The sequence below is a fragment of the Barbatula barbatula genome, assembly GCF_947034865.1.
Source record: "Barbatula barbatula genome assembly, chromosome: 17".
Lineage (NCBI taxonomy): Eukaryota > Metazoa > Chordata > Actinopteri > Cypriniformes > Nemacheilidae > Barbatula > Barbatula barbatula.
In genome coordinates, this window is record NC_136780.1 from 19,452,956 (window position 1) to 19,465,200 (window position 12,245).

Genomic DNA, 12,245 nt, shown 5'->3' on the forward strand with positions numbered 1-12,245 from the left:
GTTAAAATCTTTGAATCACTGATCTTGCACGTTGTGAAGACCCAGTCCCCTGTACCTTTTTGGTCTTTATAAGAACAGCAGGGTTTTGTGAGATTCCCTCGCAGCACTCACTTGTACAGTGGCTGTCGGTAGCTTGGCTTGAAGCCGGAGGAGAGCAGCTAGCGGGCTCGTCGGAGTCCGTGGTGGAGATGGACGCTCCGGGTCTGTTGTTGAGGCCACAGTGGAAGCTGGAGTAGTTTGCTCATTTTGTTTTGCCAGTTTATTTGTAAAAAATCAGACATTGACTTCTGTCCCTTCATTGTCGCAGCCTGGTAATGCCGTAAAAACACAGATACAGCTTAGGCTTTTATTAATATAAAATAGTTTGTCAGAGTACGAAAGTTGCCCGGGCCTTGCCCCCCCCCCCAGTTCTGCGGTCTATGGGTGTGGGCCATAAAACACTCAGGGGAAGCTAACGAGGAAACCAGAGGGGCGGGGCCGGAGAGAGCGCATATTATGTCATGACTGACAATAATATGTTTCTCTCCACACGAAACACGTGGCCCTGTCATGATCCTGCCACTAGACTAGAAACTCATGACATGAGAATGCAGAATCATGACACCTGTATGACATATTGCTTATTGCTCCCTGAACTCTCTGTAAGTCACTTTGGATAAAAGCGACTGCTAAATTACTAAATGTAAATGAAGTGGTCGAAGAACTCAAATCTACAGAAGGGACAGTAGAGAGAGATAAGAGGAAACAAAACAGACCCACCTACACAGACGTAGTGATCAGCTTTGTTGAGCTAGTTTTTAATAATAATTAGTGAAGGCAGATTTTTACATTGTGCATACTGTGCGTGTGTGTGAAGCGCAAGAGTAGAAACAGTGGTCTGACAAGATGGTTTGCTGAAACAACAGTGCTATAGATCTTTTTGTCAGTCGGCCAAAATCACCCCAAAACTTCATATGGAATAGTGAAATTAGCTTGAATTATCCACTTGAATAGATTTGGGCCATATGACAATATATTGTGGTGCAGGACAAACTGACTTAGATTTGACTGGTCAACTGGAGTATCACACCTTAAATCTTCTTTTCTCTAGCTCAACATTTAATTCAGTCAGGTGAAATAAAGTGTATTTTATGAAGTGAAAAGGACACATTATCTTCTGCGTAATCCATGTCATTTTATTCCATTGTGTTAGATACAGCACATAATTCAAGAAGCAGATAGTAAAGAGGCAATGCTTACTGGCTTAAAAACATTATTTCTGTACATAAGCCATCATCTCTCATCACACTGTTGCTCATAGGCTGTGTTATTGTTTTAAAATATCACTCTTTATTGTCTTTTCAGTGTTTTTATCAAAACCAAAATATGAAGGTAGAGGTAAGAAAAAGTTCCATACGCTATCAGGATATCAGGTGAGGCAGGGAGGAACAGTGACGGACAGGAGCATCACTCTGGTTTCACTTCTACTAACAAAGCCATTTTCAGATCTGCTGTGTTTGCATTCACCGAATTACAAGATAAACAGGTTAATTCCGGACAGCAGTTTTTCAGCATGACCTTCATCGGTACAATTTCTCCTGGCATATGTACCAGTGGATTATCTTAACACACAACTGTAGTTCTGCTCCTGATGACATCACCACTGCCCTTCCCAATCACACTCAGATTTACTGTACGTGGAAGTTCAATAAAAAATTGCATTGTAAATTTTACTCCTGACCGCTTTTCTAATGATTTCTAATCTAAAGGTCAGACCAAGCGAGATAATAGGAAACAAAAATGCTCTAAAATACTAAGTCTATTCTTTATTATAGCATGGATATGGTATAAATATTATAGTCATGTGAAAACTAAACAAATACCAAAATATAATAGCTAATGATTACGTACATTCAGAATATGAGACGCTTTCAGTTTGTTCATTTGTACTTTTTCGTGTTATATTAAACTCAGATCTTCATTGGTTACATACAGACACAAGAAAGAACAAATGATGATATACGACAAAGAGGACATTAACTATATTACAACCATTACAGGTCATTAGTAATACATTTGCATAATTGCACAGAATGAATGATATTATTATTATTATTTGCAAGCGCAGGACTTCTGTAAGGCAATACGACAGGCTTTAAGTCACAACCAGCAAGCTTACACAAGTGCCATATCTCATGCTGTTAGTTACTGCACCAAATCACCTTCTGTCAAATCACCATGACGTTTGGCTTCAGTGCAACCGTGCAGTTTCAGAGGCTTTGACATATCACCAAAAAACACCAATATTTATAAAAAAATTATACATTTAGACAACAAAACAAATCATCCTGATCTTTGATTGCTCTGACATAACTAGAAGATTCAAAAAACGGCTTACACATATACTGTACTGTATAAAAGAAAGAGATATCAAGATAAAATCTAAATCAAATCTACAGCAAAATATATTAGATGTTTTTCATTTAAAAATAAATACAAATCAGATAAACCAATTCTACAGAGTTCAAATAAAAATGAAACAACCTGCTCTTTTCAGCCGTTAAGACAAGTTTATCATGTCACTGTACAGCGATTTGACCTGATTCCGTAGCAAGGCATTGTTCAGACAGGCAGGAAAATGGCATGTTTGGCATACTCGAGTCTAGTTGCAGTATTAATAAACAAACACCTGTTCAGCGCCAGATTTGAAATGTGATTTTGGGACGCTAGCCTGAATTGTCTGGTTGTGTTCTTTATGTAATTTTTCCTCATTTGCCACTTGACATAAAGTAGCCAAACAAAGTAGTGCAAGGATTCCATCGACTCGCTTACTGTCTACATAATCAATGCGATGTAGCAATAAATAGCGAAGGCGCGAGCAGTTTGTCTTCTCTGATATGGTGAAATGACAATGAACAGCAGAGGCCTGTACTGCTTCCATTGCTAAAGCAACCAATGACGACAGCTTTCATATTGCTTTTCAGCTCCAGTTCCCCCATCCCCTAACCCCAAAAGGTTCTAGATGTCTGTTTGTATGAAAGCTTGTCAGTGAATTGAATAGGAGCCTAACTAACATTTTGGAAGGAAGTGTTTCAGTCTAGAATATTCCGGCATGAGTCTGAGTACTGGAGTTGACAAAAATGGATCCCATTTCATTACCCGCTATAAAGATTTGTGTGAACAAAGCCCAGATCTGTTCTACCATTTGTGGCTTTGTAACCTTGTTCTACAAAAGCTTAGTGGCAGAATTCAGTGAAATATGTGACCTATTGTAAACTCTGAGAAAGTGTAAACAGTTTTTTGTGGAATGGTATGGACAAGGGTGTGGAATGTTTGGCAAATGCTGACTTTGTGTGTTTGAGCGGTGTAGCATGTCTGTGGACATGTGATAGTGGCTGTACGCTCTGGAATCATCAATATCATGTCTAATGCCATCGGGGCAGTGTCGTGTAGTGTGGGATGGTACTCTTATCAGTCTGTTGGGGCCTGCAACCTCAATTTGGCCCCAGAATGCCTGTAACAGAGTTGGGGAAACTCATGCTGGGCGGCGGCATGTTGGGGTTCATCGGAGACGTGGCGCCCGAGCTGTCATGCCCCCCACGGCTCTGTTGATCTCTTCGTCCGCTGTACTGGCCGATAAACGAGCCGTCCTCATTGAACTGGATGTCGACACTGTCTCCGTAGTCAGCTAGACTGTCATTACTGCTGCGCTTGCTCTCGCAGATGGATGGCTGGATGATGGAGCGCTTGTCCTCATTATCACTGATGACAGAGAGACAGAAGGACATTACTGTTACTACTGTTCAACAGGAGTAACGTGAGCCAAAGATCAGTCAATTTGTGCTGGTCTTACCTCTCCAGAGACCTGTGTGCACGTGAGAGCGTTAGAAATGTTAGACGGGAGAGAGAGAGAGATAACTAGCATGACAGTAAACACACACAAAACACTGTTGTCACAGAGTCTGCTCTGGAGGAACTCACACATGTTTGTCTTAAAAAAAGTTAAATCCAACTCAGCATAATTACGATACACTGTACTTTTATGACAACTAACTACACAAATTGTTATGACATTACATGAATTATTATTTCACACACAAAAAACATCCAATCATTCTAAACAGAAACACTTTTAAAATAACAATGAACTGATTATTCTTGTTACATTGAATGTTTTGGCAGCATGACATTGCTACTGTCAGGTGGTAAAAGCCGGAGCTCACATGTTGTAATAACCCATTCATGGAGCATGTTAAAGCTTTTCTATTCCAACCACAAAGGAAAATCAATCAAATGTACAGAAGCATGTTTAGCAGACATAACACATGTTTAGAAACGCACTTCTGTGCTTAAGGCAAGACAGCAAATGGATGTTACCTCGGTTCCCTGATGGCGGGAACGAGACTGACAGAATGGGGTTTGACTTGAGAACCTATCATCTCCAATTATACTTTGAAAAGGCCAATGAACTTGGGGAATGGGACGGCACGCCAGACTCCGTCACTTACATATAGGTATAAAAGGGAAATGGGGTTGAGGAAATTGAGAGGCACCCTCGTTCAGGGTCGGGCCCTGGGGGGAAAACGGCTTTGCTAACTAACCTGGCTTAAGTCTTCGTAGCCGGACGCACTGCCATGTGGAGAGTGCGGAGGGCTGCGGAAGTTGCATGTCACAACGTCGAATTGAGGCTGTTGTATGCTGTGGGCACCCAGGGAGAAGGAAGCTCTCCTGGAGACCAAGTGGGCACCAGGCCCTGAGAAGGGGCCGGGTGGAGGTGGGACGTGGCACAGACCATCCCAGTGCGACTCGACAGCGAAAGCATGTCCTGGGTTGGCTCCTGCCAGGACTGCTTCCTGGAGGGCTGCTGGCATGGATTTGATGCCCTTCGTTGAAATCTCCATTCGGGGGGGGCACCTGAGGAGGGGGAACCGAGCAGAGGTACAGAGGAGCGGGACTGCAGGGATGCAGACATCGTACGGGACCTTGATGGACTGGCGGGTGCCGGGTTGCGGCGATGAGGGCCCTATGGCCTCCGTCTGCTACTTCGCAGATAACTCGAAATTCTTCTGTGGTATAACCAAGCAGCCCACTCTGTGCAATGGGTGCATCAAAAAAAGCAGACAGGATTGAGCCAAAGGTGTCTCTCTTGTGGTCCAAGAGAGTGAACATCGTCGGACCCAGTGTGCGGGACGTCACTTCGGTCGCCCAGAGAGCGAGGTCTGTGGTGGTGTGCAAGCCCTGCATAACGACTGTGTCCTGCTTTCCCTCATCTAACCACTCCAACACCTTAGCCTGGTGGATTTGCAGGATGGCCATGGCGTGAAAGGCAGAGGCAGCTGACCCGCCGCAGTGTAAGCCCTCGACATCACTGATGGCGAGGACTAACAACCTTTGGAAGGGAGCCATGGTCGGTGCCTCCAGGTGGCACGTCTCTGGACAACAGTGCACTTGTGCCACAGGGGCATGCTATACCTGGGGAACCGACAAAGCCCTTAGCTGCTATAGAGTCTGTGGAGATTGGAGATGATAGGTTCTCAAGTCAAACCCCATTCTGTCAGTCTCGACATAACGTCAAGAGACCTAAAGAAAGGGAATTAGTATTTTGTGGAATGTTAAGAAATGTACTGGGTCTATGATAAGCACACAGTACCAGTGTCAATGACTTTCAATTAGACATGTCAAGATCAAGAAAATCCTGTCTGACAGAATTTCTCATTTTAAAAGCCCAATAAATATCATTGTCCTCTAATACATTCGTAGCAAGAGTGTCAGAATATTTTCTCGAAATTTGTGTAATGTATCGGCTACAGTAAAATAGCACAATTCAATGGTAATATGTCTTAGAAGGAAGGTTAAAATACTGATTCTGCGATTTTTAGCTACTTTTTTTTACCTCTGCTTTAAACCAATGAACCTTCTTACGGTTTGCTCAAACTAAACCTAAACTTAATCACTGCAACCATCGACATGCAACACCCAACAGAACACAGAAGCCAGGATTTCAAAACAAAACACAGAACACGTGACACAATGATGACACCAAGAACACCTGGCATCAGGTCATGAGACACAGAGATGAAGACTGGAGCTTGACAATCGAGGGTCATGACATGATGGGACGTGATGGACTGACCTGTACTCTCCAAATGCATCTTCCTTTATTGTCCGAGCTCCGGACTCGGCCTGACCTTCTTCTTTCTCTTTCACTGGAACACAACAAAGAAAGTTTCTTTAAAATCCATAATGCACACCAAACCGCTCCAAAAGATGCAGTAGCAAAGATCATATTTCATTCTTAAATACTTGCTTGTGTGCAGTAAGGATATGTACTAAGCTCTATCCAAATTAACTTGTGCAAACAAGTTAACAAAGATGTGCAAAAATATCTATGAAATATGATGATGAAATGGTGTGTGTGTGTTACCTGAATACTTTCCTCCTTTACTCCTCTTGATGAAACACAGAATAAGTAGGACCAGCAGAAGGAGAACCACGGCTGAGATGAGTCCGATGAACCAGCCTTGAGTCGCAAAACCACTGGCCATCTCCCCCATCGCTGCGAAACACACGTCACATGAACAAAACCATACAGTACACAAGTGTGAAAAATGACAGATCTAACTGCTTTCATTCTTTTTCTCAATAAATACTGTGGCGAGCAGGGCGGGACGAGAGCCATGAAGTAAAGGCTCGAGGCCTGTGATGTGAGTGATAAAGAGCGTCAGCTGTGCGTGTACCGGTCTTGCATCTCTCACGGAGGAGCTCCGGAAGCATAAGAGGACCAGACCTGGACTTTATGTTGTGTTTTAGTGTTTGGATGGCCGGCAGTAGACCATACAAACACACTCAAGAACAACATAAAGTCCAGGCCTGGTCCTCTCACACCCTTCCCTGTTGTCGCTTCTCTTTTATGCTTCCGGAGCTCCTCCGTGAGAGATGGGAGACAGGTGCACGCACAGCTGACGCTCGTTAACAGTCACCAGACTCACACCTTTCCCTCACGGCTCTCACCACAAATACAAATTCAAATTAAAACCTCTATCACAATCTCTGTTTAAAGTATTTATACCCAACATATATAGACAATATAAAATGAATCATTGTTTTAGTTTTTCTTTTTGTAGCGTGTCAGGGGAGAACTGGCTCTCTCAGCTCAATCTGATTTCTCACAAAAAATAGTTTTTCATTTATACATTTATTGGCATTTTGGTATCACACACTCAAGGGTTTTTACTATACACTGTATATATATATATATATAATAATTTTCTTTTTGTATGTAAAACTGCTTTGAAACAATGCAATATTGATAAAAAGGTGAAATATAAATGTTGAATTGAATCGCTCTCCACCTGGTTTGTTAGTCTGAAACGTCCATTCGTGTGTTTTGTTTCCAGATAGGATCTGAAGGTGATATGAAGTTTCCGGGTGAAGACCCTGGAGCTGATAAAACGCCTGGCTGGAGTTCACCTGCTCTGACTCATCCCATTCACTGCTGCTCACTGTCATCATAACATAGACAAAGAAAACAAACACTGGTGAGATGAAATACTTCACTTACTGTCTTTCTGCACTGGTATATTGACTAAGAGCTTTAGTGAATCAGAGCTGATGCTGTAAAGCTGAGTGTTCAGTTCAGCTCATTTATTTATAGAGCACTTGTTAAACTGCCACACCACTGACCAAAGTGCTGTACATCTCAGACTTCAAAAACAGTAATATATTTGCTTTTATTAAAGAACCAGAAGAAAAAGCATCCTTTATGGTAGGCCAGATCGAATAAATATGTTTTTAGACGAGATTTAAAAAGGAGAAAAGAGGGGGCCACTCTGACCTCTAGTGGGAGATTGTTCCACAGCATAGGACCAGCTACAGAAAAAGCTTGGTCTCCTCTGCATTTAAATCTGGACTGGGGAACCATAAGGAGATTCAGATTGCTGGAATGCAAGTTTCTAATGGGGGAGTAGGAATGCAGCAAATAACTAGGGGCTTGATTATGCAGGGAATTATAGACCAATCAAAGGACTTTAAAAACAATTCGGTGTTGGATAGGCAGCCAGTGAAGGGCCTTCATAATGGGGTGATGTGGTCATATTTTCGTCTTTTTGTAATGAATTTCGCAGCAGCATTTTGAACCAGTTGTAGACGGGCAATTTGTGACTGAGCAATACCAAAATACAGTGGGTTGCAGTAGTCTAAGCGTGTAGTGATAAACACATGAACAACCATCTCTATAATAGAAGTGTTTAAAAAGTATTTGATTTTAGACAGCAAACGGAGTTGGTTGGTTGATTGATTTTATTTGACCATTTTGTTTAATTTACGATACATCTTTACATCACATTTCCATTTATGCATTTGGCAGACGCTTTTATACAAAGCGACTTACAAGTAGTTTTCAGGGGTAAGGTGTCTTGCTCAAGGGCACTTCAGTCATGACCTGCTGGCACTGAGATTAGAACTGGCAACCTTCAGATCACAAGCCCAACGCTCTAACCACTAGCTGACTCAAGTCACTGTGGAACCTAATGCTCAGATCATGCTGCCCTAGAGGCTTTCCAGCAACTGGTTTGTGATATGCGGCAATAGCCTTCTAGCGACCTCGTAGCAAGAGACAAGTGTTACACAGCGACACAGTTGCTGGATGTTGGAACGCACCCTTAAAGAGTAACGTTTACAATGTTCTTAAAATTACATTTAATTCAGTGTGTAATGTTGCTGTGTGTGAATGTGAGCTAAGGTCTGCTAAGTTGTAAGTAAGATGATAATAATAATTGACTTTCATTAGAAAGTGTTTTTACATCGTGTATGTATATAAACTTGTTTTTGGACACTCCCTGAACCAAAGTAGGACCTTCAAAATATTTACACTTTAAAGGGCAAGCACACAAAGCAGAGCTTTTCAGTCAGAGAATAAAAACTGGGTGGAAAAAGGACATTTTCTATGTAAAACGGAAGTCCTGAAACATGTTGTCTAGGTATTGCCCTCACATGTAACTGGAATCAATCAATAAAACTCACTATTTCTCTGGAAACGGAACCTAAAGGCAACATTTCGTTGTCTGTCTCCGGGCACCCAGCTGAGGTTGACGGACTTCGCATCAACCTTTATGAAGAGATTAGATGGGGGTTCTGGAGGAGAAAAAGTCCCACACTAAACTAAATATTACAAGTTCGTTTAACAGTCCAAAGCTAAAAATATATATCCTATATATATATATATATATATGCAGCGTTACCTCCATCCAGCATGGTTTCACACTCTTTGATTATGGCATGTCCAGGACCAGCACTGTTAAGAGCTCTCAGGTTAAACAGATAGCGACTCTGTGGATTGAGACGGCCCACTGTATAATCAGTAACAATGGGCAAATCGATGGACTCCACCACTGGCTGTCGACTTGAATTTTTATCCACAACTGACAGGGATGGAAGAGAAACATTTCTTGACGAATAATTTCATTAAATGGACAACAACATAATTGGTTGAATTTTTCATATAACAAACACACATAAAATAATTCAAGAAAAAAGAAACAACACAGTACAGCCTAAATGGTCCGTGTATATTCTGGTCATTTGTTTTTCAGTTTGAAATTGAATCACAATGTAGTTCAGTGGGCTTGGAGATAATAAGGTGGGCCAAGCGTAAAATGCATCTGTTATCAAAATACACAACCACGCCTGTTTGAATACTCCACTGTTTACCCAGCAAACACATGTTGCTAAAAACGGAGCCCCTGTTTGGTGAGAAAGGAATATTGATAATGTTTCTTCTTCTATCAATAAATATCTGCTTTGAATCCTGTATATTGTGTTGAGGCTGATGGTTATTTTTTTACAATATCTATAATGTCTGATGCTAAGTTCAAACAGTGTGGTTTTATTAGAAATGGAATGTGATGTTTAAATAGAAAATTACCGTTTTCTCACTCCCGTTTATTCAATTTAACACTGAAACACAAATGACCAAAAGATACACGGACCCTAAATATACAACATTAATGTTTAAACATATCTTATTGACGCGTATATAAAATATCATAGTAATTTCCTTATTGATAAGGGACCTAATAATGTCATTAATTCCACTATTATTGAAAATATTAGATAATTAATTGTAGCGAGGTAGGCGGGACGAGTGCCGGGATGCGAGATTGTCTCGTATCACGGAGGAGATTGTGGAGCATAAAAGGACGAGCGACCGGACCGTCAGTGAGAGAGGACCAGGCCTGGATTTTATGTGTGGTTTGTGTGTGTTTATTTATGTTTGATTTTATTAATTAAAAGTTATTTTATGTCCACCGCTTCCCGTCTCCTTCCTTCCCTTCTATTGAATCTTGATACATTAATCTTCAACCAGATTTTATAACTGTACCCTGTCTCATTCAACCTGTCTACATGGCAGGTGTATCAGAAGAGTATTTACTGTATTAGCAGTGGCCTCTACGCTAATATCAGTTTGTTCTGTCTTTCATGTCTTGACCTCTGGGTCCCTAAAGGCAACCGATTGTGTATCCAAAAGGGGAGACTGTGGACAGACAAGTCCTCGCCACAAGCTTTTAGATTATAATTTATTACACTTAGACTCTAATAATCTTTTATTTCTGCCAATTCTTAAAGTCACCATGCAATCAAACAGGAAAAAGTGTTTAACACAGTGTTGCAATGATTATTATAAATAATTTATCCATGCACACCATTATTATTTGGATAAAAGCGTCTGCTAAATGACTAAATGTAAATGTATACTGACTGTCCGATGGCCTACCCTTCAAACCCAACTAAAAAAAATCTATCAAAAAGGGAAATGCTAAATAAAGCCACGCCCTACATTTCATTCTTAGTTCAGAAGTCATTTCACTCGGAAAAACGTCACGATATGAAAAAGAAGTAAAATGTCCCTTTCATGGTTACTTGGTAAATATTCCACCTATTTATTTATTGATTTGCAGCAGTATTATGTAACAAGGCCAGCGGAGAATGGGGTCTCCTGGTGCAGTCTGTTTTTATCTTTTATCTTATTGTATATACATGTACATCATTGGAGTTTTGGTTCATTTGTCACTATTTCCCACTGCTGGCTTTGCGCCCTGGAGCCTGCTGACATCAGGTTTAGGGTTTATACATTATAGTATAACTAAAATCGTTTAGATACTAAACTACTTTTTTAGAGTAATGTTAATAGTGCAATCCATGATATTACTGCTAATTCTCTTTTTACCTAGTGATAACATATCTAAAGTATATGTGTTCTTCTTACAATATAACTGTGGTGATGCGATTGCCTGACCCACCTATGTTTGAGGAAATGGTACGGTCCGGGGGTATAAAGGTAGATAGGACTGGCATGTCACACAGGTGTGTCCTATAGGGCTTCCGGGAGTACTTTTATTTCCGGTGGGTTGGGCTACACGTCCAAGAGGTAAGAGCTACCAGTGGCAGTTAAAGTGTTGATATTTAATGTCAAACAGGGTAAATGGAGATGCATTTAAATTACAGTGTGGTTGAGGAGTACTGCGGGCATTTGTGAATGGCCATGTATTTTCGAGAGCCATTAGTGAAGTCTGCGTCAAGTGCGTGGTGCATTACGGGTCATTAGCTGCAGGTGTGTTACTCATTTTCACGTATAGGGTTGTGGGAATGTATTTTCCCTCTAAATTCATTTGCTTGTTATATTTTTGCAGTGACTTTGGGTGTTGGAGGTGTTGCAGCAGGCTGAACCGACGCCAGTTCGCAGGCTGATACCGGCGCTATTTGGGGCTGTGATTCTCCCTTATGGACTAGCGCTATCGTACCTGCATGTATAACGACTGCTTGAACTGGAGTGTTTTCCGAGATAGACAGTGCCACTATTGTTCGCACTGATTCGTCCAACTTACCATTTCTCCTACCTGACTGCCTAGTGGATTCCTGAACCGGGTTGTTTCCAGACCCGTTACTTTTAGTGCGACGCTTAATTTACCTTCCACTTTCATTTCACTGCGTAGCGGATGCATGAAGCTGACTGTTCCGGACCGAAGTGGACAGTCCGTAGAGTCGTGTTTATTTCCGTTTTTGCTCTTTCACTCGTTGCCGTGCCTGGGACAGCGTCTTTGTCCCGGTTGGTGTGGAGGATCTATTCCCATTTAGCTGGCAGTTATTTCCGGTGTATAATAACCATTTAGTGTCTGTTGACGTGCTTCGATATCGCGTTCTGCGTGTCTATAGGCACGACATTTGGCTCTCTTTCTCGGAGGACTGGTGATTACCGGACTAGCTACTAT

The 12,245-nt window shown here is 41.5% G+C and overlaps 1 protein-coding gene across 1 annotated transcript in view; it reads right to left on the bottom strand.

Annotated features, from left to right (window-relative positions):
* Positions 1-1,162: 1,162 nt before the first annotated feature.
* The window catches only part of l1camb (L1 cell adhesion molecule, paralog b), a gene marked incomplete at its 5' end in the record, with an annotated part of 53,548 nt that continues 42,465 nt past the window's right edge, over positions 1,163-12,245 (bottom strand). Inside the window, 6 exons of the mRNA XM_079478306.1 lie at positions 1,163-3,741; positions 6,113-6,185; positions 6,404-6,535; positions 7,332-7,481; positions 9,001-9,111; positions 9,219-9,398. Of these exons, the coding sequence (XP_079334432.1) occupies positions 3,474-3,741; positions 6,113-6,185; positions 6,404-6,535; positions 7,332-7,481; positions 9,001-9,111; positions 9,219-9,398 (914 nt within the window). The 3' untranslated portion in view covers positions 1,163-3,473. The remainder of the gene's footprint in view (positions 3,742-6,112; positions 6,186-6,403; positions 6,536-7,331; positions 7,482-9,000; positions 9,112-9,218; positions 9,399-12,245) is intronic.